The 26,415-nt window shown below is 56.6% G+C and overlaps 1 protein-coding gene across 1 annotated transcript in view; it reads left to right on the forward strand.

The window, feature by feature from the left end:
* Nucleotides 1–26,415, forward strand: part of LOC129523817 (uncharacterized) — a 163,637-nt gene that overhangs the window by 131,411 nt on the left and 5,811 nt on the right. Inside the window, exon 3 of the mRNA XM_063708885.1 lies at nucleotides 21,692–22,238. Within this exon, the coding sequence (XP_063564955.1) occupies nucleotides 21,692–22,238 (547 nt within the window). The remainder of the gene's footprint in view (nucleotides 1–21,691; nucleotides 22,239–26,415) is intronic.

Here is a 26,415-nt window from a genome sequence, read left to right on the forward strand (position 1 = left end):
AGGGCCCAGGTTTAGGGTTGTTTTAGGGTCAGGGCCCAGGGTTAGGGTTTTAGGCTCAGGTCCAGGGCCCAGGGATAGGGTTTTAGGCTCAGGGCCAGGGCCCAGTGTTAGGTTTTTAGGGTCAGGGCCAGGGCCCAGGGTTAGAGTTTTAGGGTCAGGGCCCAGGGTTAGGGATTTAGGGTCAGGGCCCAGGGTTAGGGTTTTAGGGTCAGGGCCCAGGGTTAGGGTTTTAGGCTCAGGTCCAGGGCCCTGGGTTAGGATTTTAGGCTCAGGGCCAGAGCCCAGGGTTAGGGTTGTTTTAGGGTCAGGGCCAGGGCCCAGGGTTAGGGTTGTTTTAGGGTCAGGGCCAGGGCCCAGTGTTAGGGTTGTTTTAGGGTCAGGGCCCAGGGTTAGGGTTGTTTTAGGGTCAGGGCCCAGGGTTAGGGTTGTTTTAGGGTCAGGGCCCACAGTTAGGGTTTTTTGATCAGGGCCAGGGCCCAGGGTTAGGGTTTTAGGGTAAGGGCCAAGGCTCAGTATTAGGGTTTTAGGGTCAGGGCCAGGGCCCTGGGTTAGGGTTTTAGGCTCAGGGCCCTGGGCCCAGGGTTAGAGTTTTAGGACCAGGGCCCGTGGCCCAGGGTTAGGGCTTTAGGGCCAGGGCCCGGGGCCCAGGGTTAGGGTGTTAGGGCCAAGGCCCGGGAACCAGGTTTAGGGCTTTTGGGCCAGGGTCCGGGGCCCAGGGTTAGGGCTTTAGGGCCGGGGCCCGAGGCCCAGGGTTAGGGCTTTAGGGCCGGGTCCCGGGGCCCAGGTTTAGGGCTTTAGGGCCGGGGACCGGGGCCCAGGGTTAGGGCTTTAGGGCCGGGGACCGGGGCCCAGGGTTAGGGCTTTAGGGCCTGGGCCCGGGGCCCAGGGTTAGGGCTTTAGGGCCAGGGCCCGGGGCCCTGGGGGTTAGGGCTTTAGGGCCAGGGCCCGGGGCCCAGGGTTAGGGCTTTAGGGGCAGGGCCCGGGTCCCAGTGTTAGGGCTTTAGGGGCAGGGCCCGGGGCCCAGGGTTAGGGCTTTAGGACCAGGGCCCGGGGCCCAGGGTTAGGGCTTTAGGGGCAGGGCCCGGGGCCCAGGGTTAGGGTTTTAGGCTCAGGGCCAGGGCCCAGGGTTAGGGTTATTTTAGGGTCAGGGCCAGGGGACAGGGTTAGGGTTGTTTTAGGGTCAGGGCCAGGGCCCAGGGTTAGGGTTGTTTTAGGGTCATGGCCAGGGCCCAGGGTTAGGGTTGTTTTAGGGTCAGGGCCAGGGTCCATGGTTATGGTTGTTTTAGAGTTAGGGACCAGGGTTAGGGTTGTTTTAGGGTCAGGGCCCAGGGTTGGGGTTGATTTAGGGTCAGGGCCAAGGGTTCGGGTTGTTTTAGGGTCAGGGCCCAGGGTTAGGGTTGTTTTAGGGACAGGGCCCAGGGTTAGGGTTGTTTTGGGGTCAGGGCCCAGGGTTAGGGTTGTTTTAGGGTCAGGGCCCAGGGTTAGGGTTGTTTTAGGTTCAGGGCCCGGGGCCCTAAGTTAGGGTTGTTTTAGGGTCAGGGCCCAGGGTTAGTGTTGTTTTAGGGTCAGGGCCCAGGGTTAGTGTTGTTTTAGGGTCAGGGCCCTGGGTTAGGGTTGTTTTAGGGTCAGGGCCCTGGGTTAGGGTTGTTTTAGGGTCAGGGCCCAGGGTTAGTGTTGTTTTAGGGTCAGGGCCCAGGGTTTGTGTTGTTTTAGGGTCAGGGCCCTGGGTTAGGGTTGTTTTAGGGTCAGGGCCCAGGGTTAGGGTTGTTTTAGGGTCAGGGCCCAGGGTTAAGGTTGTTTTAGGGTCAGGGTCTAGGGTTAGGGTTGTTTTAGGGTCAGTGCCCAGGGTTAGGTTTGTTTTAGGGTCAGGGCCCAGGGTTAGGGTTTCAGGCTCAGGTCTAGGGCCCAGGGTTGGGGTTTCAGGCTCAGGGCCAGAGCCCAAGTTTAGGGCTTTAGGTTCAGGGTCAGGGCCCAGGGTTAAGGTTTTACGTTCAGGGCCAGGGCCCAGGGTTAGGGTTTTAGGCTCAGGGCCAGGTCCCAGGGTTAGGGTTTTAGGCTCCGGGCCAGGGCCCAGGGTTAGGGTTTTAGGCTGAGGGCCAGGGCCCAGGGTTAGGGTTTTAGGCTCAGGGCCAGGGCCCAGGGTTAGGGTTTTAGGCTTAGGGCCCCGGGCCCAGGGTTAGGGCTTTAGGGCCAGGGCCCGTGGCCCAGGGTTAGGGCGTTAGGGCCAGGGCCCGGGGCCCAGGGTTAGGGCTTCAGGGCCAGGGCCCGGGGCCCAGGGTTAGGGCTGTAGGGCCAGGACCCGGGGCCCAGGGTTAGGGCTTTAGGGCCAGGGCCCGGGGCCCAGGGTTAGGGCTTTAGGGGCAGGGCCCGGGGCCCAGTGTTAGGGCTTAGGGTCAGGGCCCGGGGTCCAGGTTTAGGGCTTTAGGACCAGGGCCCGGGGCCTAGGGTTAGGGCTTTAGGGTCAGCGCCCGGGGCCCAGGGTTAGGGTTGTTTTAGGGTCAGGGCCCGGGGCCCTAAGTTAGGGTTGTTTTAGGGTCGGGGCCCAGGGTTAGGGTTGTTTTAGGGTCAGGGCCCAGGGTTAGTGTTGTTTTAGGGACAGGGCCCAGGGTTAGGGGTGTTTTAGGGTCAGGGCCCAGGGTTAGGGTTGTTTTAGGGTCCCGGCCCAGGGTTAGGGTTGTTTTAGGGTCAGGGCCCAGGCTTAGGGTTGTTTTAGGGTCAGGGCCCAGGGTTAGGGATGTTTTAGGGTCAGGGCCCAGGGTTAGGGTTGTTTTAGGGTCAGGGCCCAGGGTTAGGGTTGTTTTAGGGTCAGGGCCCAGGGTTAGGGTTGTTTTAGGGTCAGGGCCAGGGCCCAGGTTTATGGTTGTTTTAGGGTCAGGGCCCAGGGTTAGGGTTTTAGGCTCAGGTCCAGGGCCCAGGGATAGGGTTTTAGGCTCAGGGCCAGGGCCCAGTGTTAGGTTTTTAGGGTCAGGGCCAGGGCCCAGGGTTAGAGTTTTAGGGTCAGGGCCCAGGGTTAGGGATTTAGGGTCAGGGCCCAGGGTTAGGGTTTTAGGGTCAGGGCCCAGGGTTAGGGTTTTAGGGTCAGGGCCAGGGCCCAAATTTATGGTTGTTTTAGGTTCATGGCCCAGGGTTAGGGTTTTAGGCTCAGGTCCAGGGCCCAGGGTTATGGTTTTAGGCTCAGGGCCAGGGCCCAGGTTTAGGGTTGTTTTAGGGTCAGGGCCAGGGCCCAGGGTTATGGTTGTTTTAGGGTCATGGCCAGGTCCCAGGGTTAGGGTTGTTTTAGGGTCAGGGCCAGGGCCCAGGGTTATGGTTGTTTTAGGGTCAGGGCCCAGGGTTAGGGTTGTTTTAGGGTCAGGGCCCAGGGTTAGAGTTGTTTTACGGTCAGGGCCAGGGCCCAGGGTTATGGTTGTTTTAGGGTCAGGGCCCAGGGTTAGGGTTGTTTTAGGGTCAGGGCCCAGGGTTAGGGTTTCAGGCTCAGGGCCAGGGCCCAGGGTTAGGGTGTTAGGCTCAGGGCCAGGGCCCAGGGTTGGGGTTTCAGGCTTAGGGCCCGAGCCCAAGGTTAGGGTTTTCGGCTCAGGGCCAGGGCCCAGGGTTAGGGTTTTAGGCTCAGGGCCAGGGCCCAGGGTTAAGGTTTTAGGCTCAGGGCCAGGGCGCAGGGTTAGGGTTTTAGGCTCAGGGCCAGGGACCAGAGATAGGGTTTTAGGCTCAGGGCCAGGGCCCAGGGTTAGGGTTTTAGGATTAGGGCCCAGGGTTAGTGTTGTTTTAGGGTCAGGGCCCCGGGTTAGGGTTGTTTTAGGGTCAGGGCCGAGAGTTAGGGTTGTTTTAGGGTCAGGGCCTAGGGTTAGGGTTGTTTTAGGGTCAGGGCCCAGGGTTAGGGTTGTTTTAGGGTCAGGGCCCAGGGTTAGGGTTGTTTTAGGGTCAGCGCCCAGGGTTAGGGTTGTTTTAGGGCCAGGGCCCAGGTTTAGGGTTGTTTTAGAGTCAGGGCCGGGGCCCAGGGTTAGGGTTGTTTTAGGGTCATGGCCAGGTCCCAGGGTTAGGGTTGTTTTAGGGTCAGGGCTAGGGCCCAGGGTTATGGTGGTTTTAGGGTCAGGGCTGAGAGTTAGGTTTGTTTTAGGGTCAGGGCCCAGGGTTAGGGTTCTTTTTGGGGTCAGGGCCCAGGGTTAGGGTTGTTTTAGGGTCAGGGCCCAGGGTTATGGTTCTTTTAGGTTTAGGGCCCAGGGTTAGGGTTTTAGGCTCAGGGCCAGGGCCCAGGGTTAGGGTTTTAGGCTCAGGGCCAGGGCCCAGGATTGTGGTTTCAGGCTCAGGGCCAGAGCCCAAGGTTAGGGTTTTAGGCTCAGTGTCAGGGCCCAGGGTTAGGGTTGTTTTAGGGTCAGGGCCCAGGGGTAGGGATGTTTTAAAGTCAGGTCCCAGGGTTAGGGTTGTTTTAGGGTCAGGGCCCTGGGTTACGGTTGTTTTAGGTTCAGGGCCCAGGGTTAGGGTTGTTTTAGGGTCCCGGCCCAGGGTTAGGGTTGTTTTAGGGACAGGGCCCAGGGTTAGGGTTGTTTTAGGGTCAGGGTCCAGGTTTAGGGTTGTTTTAGAGTCAGGGCCAGGGCCCAGGGTTAGGGTTGTTTTAGGGTCATGGCCAGGTCCCAGGGTTAGGGTTGTTTTAGGGTCAGGGCTAGGGCCCAGGGTTATGGTGGTTTTAGGGTCAGGGCTGAGAGTTAGGTTTGTTTTAGGGTCAGGGCCCAGGGTTAGGCTTCTTTTAGGGTCAGGGCCCAGGGTTAGGGTTGTTTTAGGGTCAGGGCCCAGGGTTATGGTTCTTTTAGGGTTAGGGCCCAGGGTTAGGGTTTTAGGCTCAGGGCCAGGGCCCAGGGTTAGGGTTTTAGGCTCAGCGCCAGGTCCCAGGATTGGGGTTTCAGGCTCAGGGCCAGAGCCCAAGGTTAGGGTTTTAGGCTCAGTGTCAGGGCCCAGGGTTAGGGTTGTTTTAGGGTCAGGGCCCAGGGGTAGGGATGTTTTAAAGTCAGGGCCCAGGGTTAGGGTTGTTTTAGGGTCAGGGCCCTGGGTTACGGTTGTTTCAGGTTCAGGGCCCAGGCTTAGGGTTGTTTTAGGGTCAGGGCTCAGGGTTAGGGTTGTTTTAGGGTCAGGGCCCAGGGTTAGGGTTGTTTTAGGGTCAGGGCCCAGGGTTAGGGTTGTTTTAGGGTCAGGGCCAGGGCCCAGGTTTAGGGTTGTTTTAGGGTCAGGGCCCTGGGTTAGGGTTTTAGGCTCAGGGCCAGGGCCCAGGGATAGGGTTTTAGGCTCAGGGCCAGGGCCCAGGTTTAGGCTTGTTTTAGGATCAGGTCCAGGGCTCATGGTTAGGGTTGTTTTAGGGTCATGGCTAGGGCCCAGGGTTAGGATTGTTTTAGGGTCAGGGCCAGGGCCCGGGGTTATGGTTGTTTTAGGGTCAGAGCCCAGGGATAGGGTTGTTTTAGGGTCAGGGCCCAGGGTGAGGTTTGTTTTAGGGTCTTGGCCCATGGTTAGGGTTGTTTTATGGTCTGGGCCCCGGGTTAGGGTTGTTTTATGGTCAGGGCCCAGGGTTAGGGTTGTTTTAGGCTCAGGGCCCAGGGTTAGGGTTGTTTTAGGGTCAGGGCCCAGGGTTAGGGTTGTTTTAGCGTCAGTGCCCAGGGTTAGTGTTGTTTTAGGGTCAGGGCCCATGGTTTGGGTTGTTTTAGGGGCAGGGCCCAGGATTAGGGTTGTTTTAGGGTCAGGGCCCAGGGTTAGGGTTTCAGGCTCAGGTCCAGGGCCCAGGGTTGGGGTTTCAGGCTCAGGGCCAGAGCCCAAGTTTAGGGTTTTAGGTTCAGGGTCAGGGCCCTGGGTTAAGGTTTTAGGCTCAGGGTCAGGGCCCAGGGTTAGGGTTTTAGGCTCAGGGTCAGGGCCCAGTGTTAGGGTTTTAAGCTCAGGGTCAGGGCCCAGGGTTAGGGTTTTAGGCTGAGGGCCAGGGCCCAGGGTTAGGGTTTTAGGCTGAGGGCCAGGGCCCAGGGTTAGGGTTTTAGGCTCAGGGCCAGGGCCCAGGGTTAGGGTTTTAGGCTCAGGGCCCCGGGCCCAGGGTTAGGGCTTTAGTGCCAGGTCCCGGGGCCCAGGGTTAGGGCTTTAGGGCCAGGGCCCGGGGCCCAGGGTTAGGGCTTTAGGGCCAGGTCCTGGGGCCCAGGGTTAGGGCTTTAGGGCCTGGGCCCGGGGCCCAGGGTTAGGGCTTTAGGGCCTGGGTCCGGGGCCCAGGGTTAGGGCTTTAGGGCCTGGGCCTGGGGCCCAGGGCGTTAGGGCTTTAGGGGCAGGGCCCTGGGCCCAGGGCGTTAGGGCTTTAGGGGCAGGGCCCGGGGCCCAGTGTTAGGGCTTTAGGGGCAGGGCCCGGGGCCCAGGGTTAGGGCTTTAGGACCAGGGCCCGGGGCCCAGCGTTAGGGCTTTAGGGGCAGGGCCCGGGGCCCAGGGTTCGGGTTTTAGCCTCAGGGCCAGGGCCCAGGGTTAGGGTTATTTTAGGGTGAGGGCCAGGGGCCAGGGTTAGCGTTGTTTTAGGCTCAGGGGCAGGGCCCAAAGTTGGGGTTGTTTTAGGGTCAGGGCCCAGGGTTAGGGTTTTAGGCTCAGGTCCAGGGCCCAGGGTTAGGGTTTTAGGCTCAGGGCCAGGGCCCAGGTTTAGGGTTGTTTCAGGGTCAGGGTCAGGGCCCAGGGTTAGGGTTGTTTTAGGGTCATGGCCAGGGCTCAGGGTTAGGGTTGTTTTAGGGTCAGGGCCAGGGCCCATGGTTATGGTTGTTTTAGAGTTAGGGACCAGGGTTAGGGTTGTTTTAGGGTCAGGGCCCAGGGTTGGGGTTGATTTAGGGTCAGGGCCAAGGGTTCGGGTTGTTTTAGGGTCAGGGCCCAGGGGTAGGGTTGTTTTAGGGACAGGGCCCAGGGTTAGGGTTGTTTTGGGGTCAGGGCCCAGGGTTAGGGTTGTTTTAGGGTCAGGGCCCAGGGTTAGGGTTGTTTTAGGGTCAGGGCCCATGGTTAGGGTTGTTTTAGGGTCAGGGCCCAGGGTTAGGGTTGCTTTAGGGTCAGGGCCCAGGGTTAGGGTTGTTTTAGGGTCAGGGCCCAGGGTTAGGGTTTTAGGCTCTCGGCCAGGGCCCAGGGTTAGGGTTTTAGGGCCAGGGCCCGTGGCCCAGGGTTAGGGCTTTAGGGACAGGGCCCGTGGTCCAGGGTTAGGGCTTTAGGGCCTGGGCCCGGGGACCAGGTTTAGGGCTTTAGGGCCAGGGCCCGGGGCCCAGGGTTAGGGTTGTTTTAGGGTCAGGGCCCGGGGCCCTAAGTTCGGGTTGTTTTAGGGTCAGGGCCCAGGGTTAGTGTTGTTTTAGGGTCAGGGCCCAGGGTTAGTTTTGTTTTAGGGTCAGGGCCCTGGGTTAGGGTTGTTTTAGGGTCAGGGCCCTGGGTTAGGGTTGTTTTAGGGTCAGGGCCCAGGGTTAGTGTTGTTTTAGGGTCAGGTCCCAGGGTTAGTGTTGTTTTAGGGTCAGGGCCCTGGGTTAGGGTTGTTTTAGGGTCAGGGCCCAGGGTTAGGGTTGTTTTAGGGTCAGGGCCCAGGGTTAGGTTTGTTTTAGGGTCAGGGCCTAGGGTTACGGTTGTTTTAGCGTCAGGGCCCAGGGTTTCGTTTGTTTTAGGGTTAGGGCCCAGGGTTAGGGTTTCAGGCTCAGGTCTAGGGCCCAGGGTTGGGGTTTCAGGCTCAGGGCCAGAGCCCAAGTTTAGGGCTTTAGGTTCACGGTTAGGGCCCAGGGTTAAGGTTTTACGCTCAGGTCCAGGGCCCAGGGTTAGGGTTTTAGGCTCAGGGCCACGTCCCAGGGTTAGGGTTTTAGGCTCCGGGCCAGGGCCCAGTGTTAGGGTTTTAGGCTGAGGGCCAGGGCCCAGGGTTAGGGTTTTAGGCTCAGGGCCAGGGCCCAGGGTTAGGGTTTTAGGCTTAGGGCCCTGGGCCCAGGGTTAGGGCTTTAGGGCCAGGGCCCGTGGCCCAGGGTTAGGGTGTTAGGGCCAGGGCCCGGGGCCCAGGGTTAGGGCTTCAGGGCCAGGGCCCGGGGCCCAGGGTTAGGGCTTTAGTGGCAGGGCCCGGGGCCCAGGGTTAGGGCTGTAGGGCCAGGGCCCGGGGCCCAGGGTTAGGGCTTTTGGGCCAGGGCCCGGGGCCCAGGGTTAGGGCTTTAGGGGGCAGGGCCCGGGGCCCAGGGTTAGGGCTTAGGACCAGGGCCCGGGGTCCAGGTTTAGGGCTTTAGGACCAGGGCCCGGGGCCTAGGGTTAGGGCTTTAGGGTCAGCGCCCGGGGCCCAGGGTTAGGGTTGTTTTAGGGTCAGGGCCCGGGGTCCTAAGTTAGGGTTGTTTTAGGGTCGGGGCCCAGGGTTAGGGTTGTTTTAGGGTCAGGGCCCAGGGTTAGTGTTGTTTTAGGGACAGGGCCCAGGGTTAGGGGTGTTTTAGGGTCAGGGCCCAGGGATAGGGTTGTTTTAGGGTCCCGGCCCAGGGTTAGGGTTGTTTTACGGTCAGGGCCCAGGGTTAGGGTTGTTTTAGGGTCAGGGCCCAAGGTTAGGGTTGTTTTAGGGTCAGGGCCCAGGGTTAGGGTTGTTTTAGGGTCAGGGTCTAGGGTTAGGGTTGTTTTAGGGTCAGGGCCCAGGGTTAGGGTTGTTTTAGGGTCAGGGCCAGGGCCCAGGTTTAGGGTTGTTTTAGGGTCAGGGCCCAGGGTTAGGGTTTTAGGCTCAGGGCCAGGGCCCAGGAATAGGGTTTTAGGCTCAGGTCCAGGGCCCAGGTTTAGGTTTGTTTTAGGGTCAGGTCCAGGGCTCAGGGTTAGGGTTATTTTAGGGTCATGGCTAGGGCCCAGGGTTAGGATTGTTTTAGGGTCAGGGCCAGGGCCCGGGGTTATGGTTGTTTTAGGGTCAGAGCCCAGGGTTAGGGTTGTTTTAGGGTCAGGGCCCAGGGTTAGGGTTGTTTTAGGGTCATGGCCCAGGGTTAGGGTTGTTTTCGGGTCAGGGCCCCGGGTTAGGGTTGTTTTATGGTCAGGGCCCAGGGTTAGGGTTGTTTTAGGGTCAGGGCCTAGGGTTAGGGTTGTTTTAGGGTCAAGGCCCAGGGTTAGGGTTGTTTTAGCGTCAGGGCCCAGGGTTAGGGTTGTTTTAGGGTCAGGGCCCATGGTTAGGGTTGTTTTAGGGGCAGGGCCCAGGGTTTGGGTTTTAGGCTCAGGGTCAGTGCCCAGGGTTAGGGTTTTAAGCTCAGGGTCAGGGCCCAGGGTTAGGGTTTTAGGCTGAGGGCCAGGTCCCAGGGTTAGGGTTTTAGGCTGAGGGCCTGGGCCCAGGGTTAGGGTTTTAGGCTCAGGGCCAGGGCCCAGGGTTAGGGTTTTAGGCTCAGGGCCAGGGCCCAGGGTTAGGGGTTTAGGCTCAGGGCCCCGGGCCCAGGGTTAGGGCTTTAGGGCCAGGGCCCGTGGCCCAGGGTTAGGGCTTTAGGGCCAGGGCCCGGGGCCCAGGGTTAGGGCTTTAGGGCCAGGGCCCGGGGCCCAGGGTTAGGGCTTTAGGGCCAGGGCCCGGGGCCCAGGGTTAGGGCTTTAGGGCCAGGGCCCGGGGCCCAGGGTTAGGGCTTTAGGGCCAGGGCCCGGGGCCCAGGGTTAGGGCTTTAGGGCCTGGGCCCGGGGCCCAGGGTTAGGGCTTCAGGGCCAGGGCCCGGGGCCCTGGGGGTTAGGGCTTTAGGGCCAGGGCCCGGGGCCCAGGGTTAGGGCTTCAGGGGCAGGGCCCGGGGCCCAGGGTTAGGGCTTTAGGACCAGGGCCCGGGGCCCAGCGTTAGGGCTTTAGGGGCAGGGCCCGGGGCCCAGGGTTAGGGTTTTAGCCTCAGGGCCAGGGCCCAGGGTTAGGGTTGTTTTAGGGTCAGGGCCAGGGCCCAAAGTTAGGGTTGTTTTAGGGTCAGGGCCCAGTGTTAGGGTTGTTTTAGGGTCAGGGCCCAGAGTTAGGGTTTTTTTAGGGTAAGGGCCCAGGGTTAGGGTTGTTTTAGGGTCACGGCCGAGGGTTAGGGTTGTTTTAGGGTCAGGGCCCAGGGTTAGGGTTGTTTTAGGGTCAGGGCCCACAGTTGGGGTTTTTTGATCAGGGTCAGGGCCCAGGGTTAGGGTTTTACGGTAAGGGCCAGGGCCCAGGGTTAGGGTTTTAGGGTCAGGGCCAGGGCCCAGGGTTAGGGTTTTAGGGTCAGGGCCAGGGCCCAGGGTTAGGGTTTTAGGCTCAGGGCCAGGGCCCAGGGTTAGGGTTTTAGACTCAGGGCCAGGGCCTAGAGTTAGGGTTTTAGGCTCTGGGCCAGGGCCCAGGGTTAGGTTTTTATGGTCAGTGCCAGGGCCCAGGATTAGAGTTTTAGGGTCAGGGCCTAGGGTTAGGGATTTAGGGTCAGGGCCCAGGGTTAGGGTTTTAGGGTCAGGGCCAGGGCCCAAAGTTAGGGTTGTTTTAGGTTCAGGGCCCAGGGTTATGGTTCTGGCTCAGGGCCAGGGCCCAGGGTTATGGTTTTAGGCTCAGGGCCAGGGCCCAGGTTTAGGGTTGTTTTAGGGTCAGGGCCAGGGCTCAGGGTTATGGTTGTTTTAGGGTCATGGCCAGGTCCCAGGGTTAGGGTTGTTTTAGGGTCAGGGCCAGGGCCCAGGGTTATGGTTGTTTTAGGGTCAGGGCCCAGGGTTAGGGTTGTTTTAGGGTCAGGGCCCAGGGTTAGGGTTGTTTTAGGGTCAGGGCCCAGGGTTAGGGTTGTTTTAGGGTCAGGGCCTAGGGTTATGGTTCTCTTAGGTTTAGGGCCCAGGGTTAGGGTTTTAGGCTCAGGGCCAGGGCCCAGGTTTAGGGTTTTAGGCTCAGGGCCTGGGCCCAGGGTTGGGGTTTCAGGCTCAGGGCCCGAGCCCAAGGTTAGGGTTTTCGGCTCAGGGCCAGGGCCTAGGGTTAGGGTTTTAGGCTCACGGCCAGGGCCCAGGGTTAAGGTTTTAGGCTCAGGGCCAGGGCCCAGGGTTAGGGTTTTTGGCTCAGGGCCAGGGACCAGAGATAGGGTTTTAGGCTCAGGCCCAGGGCCCAGGGTTAGGGTTTTAGGGTCAGGGCCCAGGGTTTGGGTTGTTTTAGGGTTAGGGCCCAGGTTTAGGGTTGTTTTAGGGTCAGGGCCCAGGGTTAGGGTTGTTTTAGGGTCAGGGCCAGGGCCCAGGTTTAGGGTTGTTGTAGGGTCAGGGCCCAGGGTTAGGGTTTTAGGCTCAGGTCCAGGGCCCAGGGATAGGGTGTTAGGCTCAGGGCCAGGGCCCAGGTTTAGGGTTGTTTTAGGGTCATGGCCAGGTCCCAGGGTTAGGGTTGTTTTAGGGTCAGGGCTAGGGCCCAGGGTTATGGTGGTTTTAGGGTCAGGGCTGAGAGTTAGGTTTGTTTTAGGGTCAGGGCCCAGGGTTAGGGTTCTTTTAGGGTCAGGGCCCAGGGTTAGGGTTGTTTTAGGGTCAGGGCCCAGGGTTATGGTTCTTTTAGGGTTAGGGCCCAGGGTTAGGGTTTTAGGCTCAGGGCCAGGGCGCAGGGTTAGGGTTTTAGGCTCAGGGCCAGGGCCCAGGATTGGGGTTTCAGGATCAGGGCCAGAGCCCAAGGTTAGGGTTTTAGGCTCAGTGTCAGGGCCCAGGGTTAGGGTTGTTTTAGGGTCAGGGCCCGGGGTTATGGTTGTTTTAGGGTCAGAGCCCAGGGTTAGGGTTGTTTTAGGGTCAGGGCCCAGGGTTGGGGTTGTTTTAGGGTCAGGGCCAAGGGTTAGGGTTGTTTTAGGGTCAGTGCCCATGGTTATGGTTGTTTTAGTGTTAGGGCCCAGGGTTAGGGTTTTAGGCTCAGGGCCAGGGCCCAGGGTTAGGGTTTTAGGCTCAGGGCCATGGCCTAGGGTTGGGGTTTCAGGCTCAGGGCCAGAGCCCAAGGTTAGGGTTTTCGGCTCAGGGCTAGGGCCCAGGGTTAGGGTTTTAGGCTCAGGGCCAGGGCCCAGGGTTAGGGTTGTTTTAGGGTCAGGGCCAGGGCCCAGGGTTAGGGTTGTTTTAGGGTCAGGGGCAGCGCCCTGGGCTAGGGGTGTTTTAGGGTCAGGGCCAGGGCCCAAAGTTAGGGTTGTTTTAGGGTCACGGCCCAGGGTTAGGGTTTTAGGCTCAGGTCCAGGGCCCAGGGTTAGGGTTTTAGGCTCAGGGCCAGGGCCCAGGGTTAGGGTTGTTTTAGGGTCAGGGCCAGGGCCCAGGGTTAGGGTTGTTTTAGGGTCAGGGCCAGGGCCCAGGGTTAGGGTTGTTTTAGGGTCAGGGCCCAGTGTTAGGGTTGTTTTAGGGTCAGGGCCCAGAGTTAGGGTTTTTTTAGGGTAAGGGCCCAGGGTTAGGGTTGTTTTAGCGTCAGGGCCCAGGGTTAGGGTTGTTTTAGGGTCAGGGCCCAGGGTTAGCGTTGTTTTAGGGTCAGGGCCCACGGTTAGGGTTTTTTGATCAGGGCCAGGGCCCAGGGTTAGGGTTTTAGGGTAAGGGCCAGGGCCCAGGATTAGGGTTTTAGGGTCAGGGCCAGGGCCCAGGGTTAGGGTTTTAGGCTCAGGGCCAGAGCCCAGGGTTAGGGTTTTAGGCTCAGGGCCAGGGCCCAGGGTTAGGGTTTTAGGCTCAGGTCCAGGGCCCAGGGTTCGGGTTTTAGGCTCAGGGCCAGGGTCCAGGTTTAGGGTTGTTTTAGAATCAGGGCCAGGGCCCAGGGTTAGGGTTGTTTTAGGGTCATGGCCAGGTCCCAGGGTTAGGGTTGTTTTAGGGTCAGGGCTAGGGCCCAGGGTTATGGTGGTTTTAGGGTCAGGGCTGAGAGTTAGGTTTGTTTTAGGGTCAGGGCCCAGGGTTAGGCTTCTTTTAGGGTCAGGGCCCAGGGTTAGGGTTGTTTTAGGGTCAGGGCCCAGGGTTATGGTTCTTTTAGGGTTAGGGCCCAGGGTTAGGGTTTTAGGCTCAGGGCCAGGGCCCAGGGTTAGGGTTTTAGGCTCAGCGCCAGGTCCCAGGATTGGGGTTTCAGGCTCAGGGCCAGAGCCCAAGGTTAGGGTTTTAGGCTCAGTGTCAGGGCCCAGGGTTAGGGTTGTTTTAGGGTCAGGGCCCAGGGGTAGGGATGTTTTAAAGTCAGGGCCCAGGGTTAGGGTTGTTTTAGGGTCAGGGCCCTGGGTTACGGTTGTTTCAGGTTCAGGGCCCAGGCTTAGGGTTGTTTTAGGGTCAGGGCTCAGGGTTAGGGTTGTTTTAGGGTCAGGGCCCAGGGTTAGGGTTGTTTTAGGGACAGGGCCCAGGGTTAGGGTTGTTTTAGGGTCAGGGCCCAGGGTTAGGGTTGTTTTAGGGTCCCGGCCCAGGGTTAGGGTTGTTTTACGGTCAGGGCCCAGGGTTAGGGTTGTTTTAGGGTCAGGGCCCAGGGTTAGGGTTGTTTTAGGGTCAGGGCCCAGGGTTAGGGTTGTTTTAGGGTCAGGGTCCAGGGTTAGGGTTGTTTTAGGGTCAGGGCCCAGGGTTAGGGTTGTTTTAGGGTCAGGGCCAGGGCCCAGGTTTAGGGTTGTTTTAGGGTCAGGGCCCTGGGTTAGGGTTTTAGGCTCAGGGCCAGGGCCCAGGGATAGGGTTTTAGGCTCAGGGCCAGGGCCCAGGTTTAGGCTTGTTTTAGGATCAGGTCCAGGGCTCAGGGTTAGGGTTGTTTTAGGGTCATGGCTAGGGCCCAGGGTTAGGATTGTTTTAGGGTCAGGGCCAGGGCCCGGGGTTATGGTTGTTTTAGGGTCAGAGCCCAGGGATAGGGTTGTTTTAGGGTCAGGGCCCAGGGTGAGGTTTGTTTTAGGGTCTTGGCCCATGGTTAGGGTTGTTTTATGGTCTGGGCCCCGGGTTAGGGTTGTTTTATGGTCAGGGCCCAGGGTTAGGGTTGTTTTAGGCTCAGGGCCCAGGGTTAGGGTTGTTTTAGGGTCAGGGCCCAGGGTTAGGGTTGTTTTAGCGTCAGTGCCCAGGGTTAGTGTTGTTTTAGGGTCAGGGCCCATGGTTTGGGTTGTTTTAGGGGCAGGGCCCAGGATTAGGGTTGTTTTAGGGTCAGGGCCCAGGGTTAGGGTTTCAGGCTCAGGTCCAGGGCCCAGGGTTGGGGTTTCAGGCTCAGGGCCAGAGCCCAAGTTTAGGGTTTTAGGTTCAGGGTCAGGGCCCTGGGTTAAGGTTTTAGGCTCAGGGTCAGGGCCCAGGGTTAGGGTTTTAGGCTCAGGGTCAGGGCCCAGTGTTAGGGTTTTAAGCTCAGGGTCAGGGCCCAGGGTTAGGGTTTTAGGCTGAGGGCCAGGGCCCAGGGTTAGGGTTTTAGGCTGAGGGCCAGGGCCCAGGGTTAGGGTTTTAGGCTCAGGGCCAGGGCCCAGGGTTAGGGTTTTAGGCTCAGGGCCCCGGGCCCAGGGTTAGGGCTTTAGTGCCAGGTCCCGGGGCCCAGGGTTAGGGCTTTAGGGCCAGGGCCCGGGGCCCAGGGTTAGGGCTTTAGGGCCAGGTCCTGGGGCCCAGGGTTAGGGCTTTAGGGCCTGGGCCCGGGGCCCAGGGTTAGGGCTTTAGGGCCTGGGTCCGGGGCCCAGGGTTAGGGCTTTAGGGCCTGGGCCCGGGGCCCAGGGCGTTAGGGCTTTAGGGGCAGGGCCCTGGGCCCAGGGCGTTAGGGCTTTAGGGGCAGGGCCCGGGGCCCAGTGTTAGGGCTTTAGGGGCAGGGCCCGGGGCCCAGGGTTAGGGCTTTAGGACCAGGGCCCGGGGCCCAGCGTTAGGGCTTTAGGGGCAGGGCCCGGGGCCCAGGGTTCGGGTTTTAGCCTCAGGGCCAGGGCCCAGGGTTAGGGTTATTTTAGGGTGAGGGCCAGGGGCCAGGGTTAGCGTTGTTTTAGGCTCAGGGGCAGGGCCCAAAGTTGGGGTTGTTTTAGGGTCAGGGCCCAGGGTTAGGGTTTTAGGCTCAGGTCCAGGGCCCAGGGTTAGGGTTTTAGGCTCAGGGCCAGGGCCCAGGTTTAGGGTTGTTTCAGGGTCAGGGTCAGGGCCCAGGGTTAGGGTTGTTTTAGGGTCATGGCCAGGGCTCAGGGTTAGGGTTGTTTTAGGGTCAGGGCCAGGGCCCATGGTTATGGTTGTTTTAGAGTTAGGGACCAGGGTTAGGGTTGTTTTAGGGTCAGGGCCCAGGGTTGGGGTTGATTTAGGGTCAGGGCCAAGGGTTCGGGTTGTTTTAGGGTCAGGGCCCAGGGGTAGGGTTGTTTTAGGGACAGGGCCCAGGGTTAGGGTTGTTTTGGGGTCAGGGCCCAGGGTTAGGGTTGTTTTAGGGTCAGGGCCCAGGGTTAGGGTTGTTTTAGGGTCAGGGCCCATGGTTAGGGTTGTTTTAGGGTCAGGGCCCAGGGTTAGGGTTGCTTTAGGGTCAGGGCCCAGGGTTAGGGTTGTTTTAGGGTCAGGGCCCAGGGTTAGGGTTTTAGGCTCTGGGCCAGGGCCCAGGGTTAGGGTTTTAGGGCCAGGGCCCGTGGCCCAGGGTTAGGGCTTTAGGGACAGGGCCCGTGGTCCAGGGTTAGGGCTTTAGGGCCTGGGCCCGGGGACCAGGTTTAGGGCTTTAGGGCCAGGGCCCGGGGCCCAGGGTTAGGGTTGTTTTAGGGTCAGGGCCCGGGGCCCTAAGTTCGGGTTGTTTTAGGGTCAGGGCCCAGGGTTAGTGTTGTTTTAGGGTCAGGGCCCAGGGTTAGTTTTGTTTTAGGGTCAGGGCCCTGGGTTAGGGTTGTTTTAGGGTCAGGGCCCTGGGTTAGGGTTGTTTTAGGGTCAGGGCCCAGGGTTAGTGTTGTTTTAGGGTCAGGTCCCAGGGTTAGTGTTGTTTTAGGGTCAGGGCCCTGGGTTAGGGTTGTTTTAGGGTCAGGGCCCAGGGTTAGGGTTGTTTTAGGGTCAGGGCCCAGGGTTAGGTTTGTTTTAGGGTCAGGGCCTAGGGTTACGGTTGTTTTAGCGTCAGGGCCCAGGGTTTCGTTTGTTTTAGGGTTAGGGCCCAGGGTTAGGGTTTCAGGCTCAGGTCTAGGGCCCAGGGTTGGGGTTTCAGGCTCAGGGCCAGAGCCCAAGTTTAGGGCTTTAGGTTCACGGTTAGGGCCCAGGGTTAAGGTTTTACGCTCAGGTCCAGGGCCCAGGGTTAGGGTTTTAGGCTCAGGGCCACGTCCCAGGGTTAGGGTTTTAGGCTCCGGGCCAGGGCCCAGTGTTAGGGTTTTAGGCTGAGGGCCAGGGCCCAGGGTTAGGGTTTTAGGCTCAGGGCCAGGGCCCAGGGTTAGGGTTTTAGGCTTAGGGCCCTGGGCCCAGGGTTAGGGCTTTAGGGCCAGGGCCCGTGGCCCAGGGTTAGGGTGTTAGGGCCAGGGCCCGGGGCCCAGGGTTAGGGCTTCAGGGCCAGGGCCCGGGGCCCAGGGTTAGGGCTTTAGTGGCAGGGCCCGGGGCCCAGGGTTAGGGCTGTAGGGCCAGGGCCCGGGGCCCAGGGTTAGGGCTTTTGGGCCAGGGCCCGGGGCCCAGGGTTAGGGCTTTAGGGGGCAGGGCCCGGGGCCCAGGGTTAGGGCTTAGGACCAGGGCCCGGGGTCCAGGTTTAGGGCTTTAGGACCAGGGCCCGGGGCCTAGGGTTAGGGCTTTAGGGTCAGCGCCCGGGGCCCAGGGTTAGGGTTGTTTTAGGGTCAGGGCCCGGGGTCCTAAGTTAGGGTTGTTTTAGGGTCGGGGCCCAGGGTTAGGGTTGTTTTAGGGTCAGGGCCCAGGGTTAGTGTTGTTTTAGGGACAGGGCCCAGGGTTAGGGGTGTTTTAGGGTCAGGGCCCAGGGATAGGGTTGTTTTAGGGTCCCGGCCCAGGGTTAGGGTTGTTTTACGGTCAGGGCCCAGGGTTAGGGTTGTTTTAGGGTCAGGGCCCAAGGTTAGGGTTGTTTTAGGGTCAGGGCCCAGGGTTAGGGTTGTTTTAGGGTCAGGGTCTAGGGTTAGGGTTGTTTTAGGGTCAGGGCCCAGGGTTAGGGTTGTTTTAGGGTCAGGGCCAGGGCCCAGGTTTAGGGTTGTTTTAGGGTCAGGGCCCAGGGTTAGGGTTTTAGGCTCAGGGCCAGGGCCCAGGAATAGGGTTTTAGGCTCAGGTCCAGGGCCCAGGTTTAGGTTTGTTTTAGGGTCAGGTCCAGGGCTCAGGGTTAGGGTTATTTTAGGGTCATGGCTAGGGCCCAGGGTTAGGATTGTTTTAGGGTCAGGGCCAGGGCCCGGGGTTATGGTTGTTTTAGGGTCAGAGCCCAGGGTTAGGGTTGTTTTAGGGTCAGGGCCCAGGGTTAGGGTTGTTTTAGGGTCATGGCCCAGGGTTAGGGTTGTTTTCGGGTCAGGGCCCCGGGTTAGGGTTGTTTTATGGTCAGGGCCCAGGGTTAGGGTTGTTTTAGGGTCAGGGCCTAGGGTTAGGGTTGTTTTAGGGTCAAGGCCCAGGGTTAGGGTTGTTTTAGCGTCAGGGCCCAAGGTTAGGGTTGTTTTAGGGTCAGGGCCCATGGTTAGGGTTGTTTTAGGGGCAGGGCCCAGGGTTTGGGTTTTAGGCTCAGGGTCAGTGCCCAGGTTTAGGGTTTTAAGCTCAGGGTCAGGGCCCAGGGTTAGGGTTTTAGGCTGAGGGCCAGGTCCCAGGGTTAGGGTTTTAGGCTGAGGGCCTGGGCCCAGGGTTAGGGTTTTAGGCTCAGGGCCAGGGCCCAGGGTTAGGGTTTTAGGCTCAGGGCCAGGGCCCAGGGTTAGGGGTTTAGGCTCAGGGCCCCGGGCCCAGGGTTAGGGCTTTAGGGCCAGGGCCCGTGGCCCAGGGTTAGGGCTTTAGTGCCAGGGCCCGGGGCCCAGGGTTAGGGCTTTAGGGCCAGGGCCCGGGGCCCAGGGTTAGGGCTTTAGGGCCAGGGCCCGGGGCCCAGGGTTAGGGCTTTAGGGCCAGGGCCCGGGGCCCAGGGTTAGGGCTTTAGGGCCAGGGCCCGGGGCCCAGGGTTAGGGCTTTAGGGCCAGGGCCCGGGGCCCAGGGTTAGGGCTTTAGGGCCAGGGCCCGGGGCCCAGGGTTAGGGCTTTAGGGCCTGGGCCCGGGGCCCAGGGTTAGGGCTTCAGGGCCATGGCCCGGGGCCCTGGGGGTTAGGGCTTTAGGGCCAGGGCCCGGGGCCCAGGGTTAGGGCTTTAGGGGCAGGGCCCGGGGCCCAGGGTTAGGGCTTTAGGACCAGGGCCCGGGGCCCAGCGTTAGGGCTTTAGGGGCAGGGCCCGGGGCCCAGGGTTAGGGTTTTAGCCTCAGGGCCAGGGCCCAGGGTTAGGGTTGTTTTAGGGTCAGGGCCAGGGCCCAAAGTTAGGGTTGTTTTAGGGTCAGGGCCCAGTGTTAGGGTTGTTTTAGGGTCAGGGCCCAGAGTTAGGGTTTTTTTAGGGTAAGGGCCCAGGGTTAGGGTTGTTTTAGGGTCACGGCCGAGGGTTAGGGTTGTTTTAGGGTCAGGGCCCAGGGTTAGGGTTGTTTTAGGGTCAGGGCCCACAGTTGGGGTTTTTTGATCAGGGTCAGGGCCCAGGGTTAGGGTTTTAGGGTAAGGGCCAGGGCCCAGGGTTAGGGTTTTAGGGTCAGGGCCAGGGCCCAGGGTTAGGGTTTTAGGGTCAGGGCCAGGGCCCAGGGTTAGGGTTTTAGGCTCAGGGCCAGGGCCCAGGGTTAGGGTTTTAGACTCAGGGCCAGGGCCTAGAGTTAGGGTTTTAGGCTCTGGGCCAGGGCCCAGGGTTAGGTTTTTATGGTCAGTGCCAGGGCCCAGGATTAGAGTTTTAGGGTCAGGGCCTAGGGTTAGGGATTTAGGGTCAGGGCCCAGGGTTAGGGTTTTAGGGTCAGGGCCAGGGCCCAAAGTTAGGGTTGTTTTAGGTTCAGGGCCCAGGGTTATGGTTCTGGCTCAGGGCCAGGGCCCAGGGTTATGGTTTTAGGCTCAGGGCCAGGGCCCAGGTTTAGGGTTGTTTTAGGGTCAGGGCCAGGGCTCAGGGTTATGGTTGTTTTAGGGTCATGGCCAGGTCCCAGGGTTAGGGTTGTTTTAGGGTCAGGGCCAGGGCCCAGGGTTATGGTTGTTTTAGGGTCAGGGCCCAGGGTTAGGGTTGTTTTAGGGTCAGGGCCCAGGGTTAGGGTTGTTTTAGGGTCAGGGCCCAGGGTTAGGGTTGTTTTAGGGTCAGGGCCTAGGGTTATGGTTCTCTTAGGTTTAGGGCCCAGGGTTAGGGTTTTAGGCTCAGGGCCAGGGCCCAGGTTTAGGGTTTTAGGCTCAGGGCCTGGGCCCAGGGTTGGGGTTTCAGGCTCAGGGCCCGAGCCCAAGGTTAGGGTTTTCGGCTCAGGGCCAGGGCCTAGGGTTAGGGTTTTAGGCTCACGGCCAGGGCCCAGGGTTAAGGTTTTAGGCTCAGGGCCAGGGCCCAGGGTTAGGGTTTTTGGCTCAGGGCCAGGGACCAGAGATAGGGTTTTAGGCTCAGGCCCAGGGCCCAGGGTTAGGGTTTTAGGGTCAGGGCCCAGGGTTTGGGTTGTTTTAGGGTTAGGGCCCAGGTTTAGGGTTGTTTTAGGGTCAGGGCCCAGGGTTAGGGTTGTTTTAGGGTCAGGGCCAGGGCCCAGGTTTAGGGTTGTTGTAGGGTCAGGGCCCAGGGTTAGGGTTTTAGGCTCAGGTCCAGGGCCCAGGGATAGGGTGTTAGGCTCAGGGCCAGGGCCCAGGTTTAGGGTTGTTTTAGGGTCAGGTCCAGGGCTCAGGGTTAGGGTTGTTTTAGGGTCATGGCCAGGGCCGAGGGTTAGGGTTGTTTTAGGGTCAGGGCCAGGGCCCAGGGTTATGGTTGTTTTAGGGTCAGAGCCCAGGGTTAGGGTTGTTTTAGGGTCAGGGCCCAGGTTTGGGGTTGTTTTAGGGTCAGGGCCAAGGGTTAGAGTTGTTTTAGGGTCAGGGCCCATGGTTATGGTTGTTTTAGTGTTAGGGCCCAGGGTTAGGGTTTTAGGCTCAGGGCCAGGGCCCAGGGTTAGGGTTTTAGGCTCAGGGCCAGGGCCTAAGGTTGGGGTTTCAGGCTCAGGGCCAGAGCCCAAGGTTAGGGTTTTCGGCACAGGGCCAGGGCCCAGGGTTAGGGTTGTTTTAGGGTCAGGGCCAGGGCCCAGGGCTAGGGGTGTTTTAGGGTCAGGGCCAGGGCCCAGGGTTAGGGTTTTAGGCTCTGGGCCAGGGCCCAGGGTTAGGGTTGTTTTAGGGTCAGGGCCAGGCCAGGTTTAGTGTTGTTTTAGAGTCAGGGCCAGGGCTCAGTGTTAGGGTTGTTTTAGGGTCAGGGCACAGCGGTAGGGATGTTTTAGGGTCGGGGCCCAGCGTTAGGGTTGTTTTAGGGTCAGGGCCCTGGGTTACGGTTGTTTTAGGGTCAGGGCCCAGGGTTAGGTTTGTTTTAGAGTCAGGGCCCAGGGTTAGGGTTATTTTAGGGTCAGGGTCCAGGGTTAGGGTTGTTTTAGGGTCAGGGTCCAGGGTTAGGGTTGTTTTAGGGTCTGGTCCCTAAGTGACGCCTCTGTTGCCTACATCAAAATCTCCCCGGCTTGCTCCACAATGGTCCCGTCACGTGGTGCAGACTCAGGCGCGGTCTTGTGTGTGCAGAGGCAGGCTTGGTCTTGTGTGCTCTTGATCATGCACCTAGTCACATCTGTTCTACAGTGTTGCATTCTTCTAATTTCCATGCACATCTTTGCATAGGCGTGTTCCCATTGTTCCCATGCCAATAAGTGGTGTGCAAGGTTCCAGAGTGTGCCAGTATTTCTTTAGTCGGTGTCATGCTGTTGGATATTCAGGTTTTTTAACCTAGTGTAAATAACATTCACATTTCTAAAAACCAGAAGAGTGTTTGTGATTAACATATCATCTTAGTGGATATTAAATTGCTGCATCTGATTTCATTTCTCTTTCCCAAATAAAGAGTCAGTTGTGTGGGCTAGTCTCATTCTGAAACTGCACACTCCCATCCCAGAGGTAGAAAGCGAGATCTCCTGCCTGCATTTCATGGAGCATGTGATTATGGAGGTGTCCAGTCCCAGCAAACAGACCCCACATTCTTTTCCTTCAGTGACTCAGACGCAATATGTGGAGAGTCCCAGACAGTATCGCTCCCTCACGTTCATTAACCTCCAGAGATTAAACATCACCTGATACACAGAACTGTGGGTTCCCCGTTTGGCTAAGCATCAGGTGCAGCCAGGTTCTTACCTAGGTGCACGTGACAAGGTGCTGCCAGATGCCACCAGCGCAGACAGTCAGTGAGCCCACCTCATCAGAGGGCACATGAGATCCCCAAATGAGAAAGAACTCTAAGGAGCCAAAATCTGCCAAGATGGGTACATTAAAGCTTGCAACTTTGCACGTGAGTGCACCCTCAGACTCAGCCAGTTTATTCTCCTTTGCAGTCCATTCTGAAAAGTCCAGCCAGATGATGGCTAAAGAGTAGAGAATGGAAGGTGGAAGGCAGTTGCTGCTTGCAGAAGAGGCACGCTGGCAGCATTGGCAGGGAGGAAGAGACTGGAAACTGAGTAGCAGATCCGAGAAACCAAAATGCTCAGCAAATGAGGGCAGGTGGCATGGAGCTACTTCCCTGGGTCCAAGAGCCTAATTACCTTATTGTTCCATAAGTTCATGGCCTGCGGTCATCAGGGAAAATAAAACACTGACTGGGGGTCAGTCTTTTCTGTTTAGGGGAGGCTCCCCGAAACCTCCCCCTCCCGGGTTCAAGCGATTCTCCTGCCTCAGCCTCCCGAGTAGCTGGAACTATAGGCACCCTCCACCACTCCCGGCTAATTTTTTTTTGTTTTTTTTTTTTTGTAGAGACGGGGTTTCACCGTGTTAGCCAGGATGGTCTCGATCTCCTGACCTCGCGATCCGCCCGCCTCGGCCTCCCAAAGTGCTGGGATTACAGGCGTGAGCCACCGCGCCCGGCCTCAGCTGGTTTTTCAAAAGTCATGGCGTGTAATTGTCAGAACAGTGAACTTCGGAGATCCACCGGAGGGGCGAGGCCACAGCTCAACCGCGAGCACCTGAGCATCCTGCACCGCCTGCGACGGCCGTCAGGGGGCGCGATGCCGCCTCACAGAACCTCAAGAGGCGCCCGAGTTCCGGCACAGAAGCCCGGCGGCTCCAGGGGGCGGAGCCGAGCCGCCTCCTCAGGACCTACGCAGGAGGCGCCGTCATCCCTACAGGGACACCCGAGAGGACCCAGCCTCCTCCTCCTCAGGACCCACTCGGGAGACGCCGCTGGCTCTATAGGAACACCTGGGGACCGTGGCCAGGGACCACCCAGCCTCCTTCTCCTCAGCTCCTCAGGAACGACTGGGGAAGCTGTGGCTTCATGGTCCCCGAGGCTGCCCGAGGAAAGGTGAGGAAAAGCTTTCCGTCCCGGCTCAGTGCTGAGGCGGCCGCGCTGCCTCGCGCTCCACTTTCTCAAGTTGTATTTATTTTATTTTACAAAGTGGCCCATCATTAAGTGGCTTTGTTATTCATTATTACAGCATACCTGAGTTGTTTCGTTTTTAAATTTTTGACCAATTTGGGTTTGTTTGGGGTGGATCCGGGACAGAGAAGGGAGAAACCCTGAGGGCAACATGGAGAGCCCCAGGGAGACGCGCACCCCACGACTTGCTTTTATTTGCGTTCCAGTGGCTCGTTTTTCTTAGAGTGTTAAAGTACTTGAAAAATATTGAAGACCAGATGTAGATGTGAGTTTTCACAACCGTATTTTAAGTGTAAATACTGGACTTTGTCTGTTGAAAGGATTTTAGGTAAAATAAATTTAAGCGGAGTTTATTTCGGCAAAGGAATGGTTCATGAATCACGCAGGAAGCACCAGAACGGAAGTCGGCTTGGGGCTTCGAGCTCTTAGGGTGGCCCGTAAGTGAGGCTCCTCAGTGGCTCCAGCTAGGCGACCGCCTGTGGTGGGGATGCTTCCCTCAGCGTCCCTAGTCATACAGCCAACTGGCTGCTGGGCTTTTTGGCATTGACTGTGGTTGGTTTGTGAATTTTTTTAAGTCGGTTCACATGCCTCTAAGTTCGGTTTCTGTTTGCTTAGGGAAGGCCTCAGGCTAACCCCCGCCGTATTTGCTTTAACATGTCAAAACCATAATTTATTTTTCATTTTACTTTCCTGGCATTAATAGAAGTAAATTCACATTTGTGTGTTATTCAGAAAGTCGGTTTAATTGGCAACCTATTTGTGATGGTGCATAAAATAATGTCTTTTAATCATTGGCATCTTAGATTAGATGAAATATGTTAACTCTCTTAAGCTTTGTTATTAACCCATAACAAGAGTTAAGTTTCTTTTTTTCTCCTAGGCTTTGACCATTTAAAATACACTCAGGCATCTCGTAACGATGTTATACTTTCTGAGAAATCTGTCCTTAGGTGATTTCATCTTCGTGTGAACACTGTAGAGTGTCCTTATAAAACTTAGATGGTGTAGCCCACTCCACACCTAAGTTACATAGTATAGCCTATTGCTCCCAGGCTACGAACCTGTACAGCATGTCTCTGTGCTGAATGCTGTAGTCAACCATAACACCATGGTGATTGTAGATTGTGATCCCAGAATATCTGGGACAGGTCTCAGTCAATTTAGAAAGCTTATTTTGCCAAGATTAAGGACACGCCCGTGACACAGCCTCAGGAGGTCCTGACGATGTGTGTCCAAGGTGGCCAGGGTAGAGCTTGCTTTTGTACATTTTAGGGATACATGAGACGTGTAAGATGTACAGTCATTTGGCCCAGTAAGGCGGGACAACTGGAAGCAGGAAGTGGGGGTGCTTCCAGGTCAGAAGTAGGTTAGAGACAAAAGGTTGCGTTCTTTTGAATCCTTCATCAGCCTTCCACTGAATACACAATTTAGTCTGGCTCAATGAATCTGCATTTTTACATAAATAATAGGGCAGAGGAAGCAATCAGATATGCATCTGTCTCAGGTGAGGGATGACTTTGAGTGCTGTCTGTCCTTTGTCCAAAAGGAAATTCTTTGTGGGCAAATTGTGAGTGAGGTATGTAGCTTTTTATCTTTGTAGCTATCTTAGTTAGGAATAGAATGAGGGCAGGTTTGCCTGACATAGCTCCCAGCTTGACTTTTCCCTTGGCTTAGTGATTTGGGGGTCCTGAGATTTATTTTCCTTTCATGGTATCAGAACAGAGAAAAAGTAATTTGTTGAGCCATGAGCTTATGACAAGATGGCTAGGAAGGAATTTTTCAGCTCCATTTTTATCTCATGGGACCACCATCATATGTATGCAATGTACGAGTGTAAAATCACATTTAGTTAAGTCAGCTTACACTAAGCTATGGACCCAGATGGTCCTGGGGCCTTTTTCCACTGGGAGATCTTTAAGGACCTTTCTTAGCTTTTCTATGCTAATTGGTATATTCATAGTTGCCTTATTTCAGTGCCCATTTTGTTAATGTGTATTTTTACTAGGAAATCACCCATTTTTTCTAGGTTTCCAGTTTGATGCAATTATTTGACTTTTAATTTCTCCTCTGTTTTTAGTTTTGTACATAATTTTCCTATCTACTTTGCACTCTTTTTTCCATCAACAGTATTTTTAAAATATACTTTTTAGCTTTTTTTGAAGAATTGTTATGTTTGACAATTTTTTATGACCTAATCATGACTGTAAATGATTTTTAATTAATTTCAGCTTAATGTCTTTTGTAGGGCACAACTGTTAAAATACAAAATTACAACAAATGTGGGTTTGCAGATCTTAACTGGCTTTTTTTTTGTGGTTCTAGAATCAGGCAGCAGTCCAGACCAAAAATGGTTCAGAATGATCTGCCACACAACATGTGCGGGTTATATTTATAGCCAGAGAAAAAAAGTGACATACAGAAAACAGAAGTGAGGTATAGAGGTGGCTGGATTGGTTACAGACCTGGTTACAGCCCGGATTTGCCTTCTTGGAACTTGTTTTGAACAGCTGGCTGCCGGCCATTGACTGACACTCGGCTGATGTGATTGGCTGAACCGCCGCTGTTTGTTACCATGATATATTCCCAAGTCAGATTTTCAGTTTGTTTCTATACTAAATTAGGTTGCGATTCTTCTTCTTCTTCTTCTTTTTTCTTTTTTGAGGCTGAGTCTCACTCTGTCGCCCAGGCTGGAGTGCAGTGGCGCGATCTCAGCTCACAGCAAGCTCCGCCTCCCGGGTTCATGCCATTCTCCTGTCCCGGCCTCCCGAGTAGCTGGGACTGCAGGCTGCCGCCACCAAGTCCGGCTAATGTTTTTGTATTTTTTTTTAGTAGAGACTGGGTTTCACCTTGTAAGCCATGATGGTCTCGATTTCCTGACCTCATGATCCACCCGTCTCGGCTCCCAAAGTGCCGGGATTACAGGCGTGAGCCACAGCGCCCGGCCGCGACTCTTTACAAGGACTCCTTGGGAGGCTTCTAAAGCCCAAATGTTGTTTGATGTAAGAATTCCTCCCTTTTGGTCAGCCTCTCAATTTTGAGATATTGATCAAAACTTTGGGCATTGGTGTCACTCTTTGTTATCGTTGTAAATTGAGTTATTAGGACTTATTTGCTTTCAGTGTGGCATTTTCAAGTTTTATTTGGTCTCAGTGCCCTCTGGGCAATAGCAGAACACTGTGTTGTGTAAGGCGGAAATAGAGCAATAGAAAATAACAACTGATTTGTTAATATCAGATTACTTCAAGTTACTTGTTTTGGTAAGAATTAAAGCAGAGGGGACTTCTTTATGCTGACTCAGGTAGACTGGAATCTCTTCAGGGAAAAAGGGAGCTCTTTTGGGATCTATCTACTTCCTTAAAGTTTCAGCTTTGTTGTGTGTCATTCAGCGTGAGTGTCTCCATTCTGGTTTTGCCTGCTCAGTGTGGCCTAATGCGGGAGTTGTGACCAAAACATTGACCTCCCGTAATTTGTTCAACAGTTCTCCCCTTTTGGTTAGGTTCCTACCTAGGTGAGGGTGTGACTAAAAACTTAGGGCATTAGCAGTATTCTCAGTAACTATCATTTTAGGTTTCCGGTCTCAACACATCATTTAAGAAGTCAGTAAAGCTTTCTTCTATTGTGACAGCATATTTAATACTGAGAAAGAAAAGAAAATTTTTATCTTGCGAATGTGAGCTTCCTCTAAATTATCAGGTCCAGAGAGGCGTGGGAATGAGGCAGCAGTCACGTCCCATTTCCCTCTTAGCTAAGTAATCATATCTTGAAGCTGCTTGCTATATAGACTAGACTGACTGTCATCAGCTATAGATTAACCTAAGAGTGTCTTTGAATATTTTTTCCAGTGGCAAATATTTGCTTCTGTTGTATCATAGCTGAAAGGAATGCTGGGAAACAAAATAAAGACAAGCATTCATTAGAATAAGTGATCCAGTCACAATGAATCAATTTGAAATTTTTTTTTTTTTCCACAAAGTCATACTTTGAAAACGTCCAGCCGTAAATTGAAATAGTCTCCAAAATGTGAATTTTTTTCCCTGGTTCTAAGATGACCAGCTTTCTTAGAGAGTGAACTACACCATAAGAAAAATGATATGACCATGTT

The sequence above is a fragment of the Gorilla gorilla genome, chromosome 6, assembly GCF_029281585.2.
Source record: "Gorilla gorilla gorilla isolate KB3781 chromosome 6, NHGRI_mGorGor1-v2.1_pri, whole genome shotgun sequence".
NCBI lineage: Eukaryota > Metazoa > Chordata > Mammalia > Primates > Hominidae > Gorilla > Gorilla gorilla.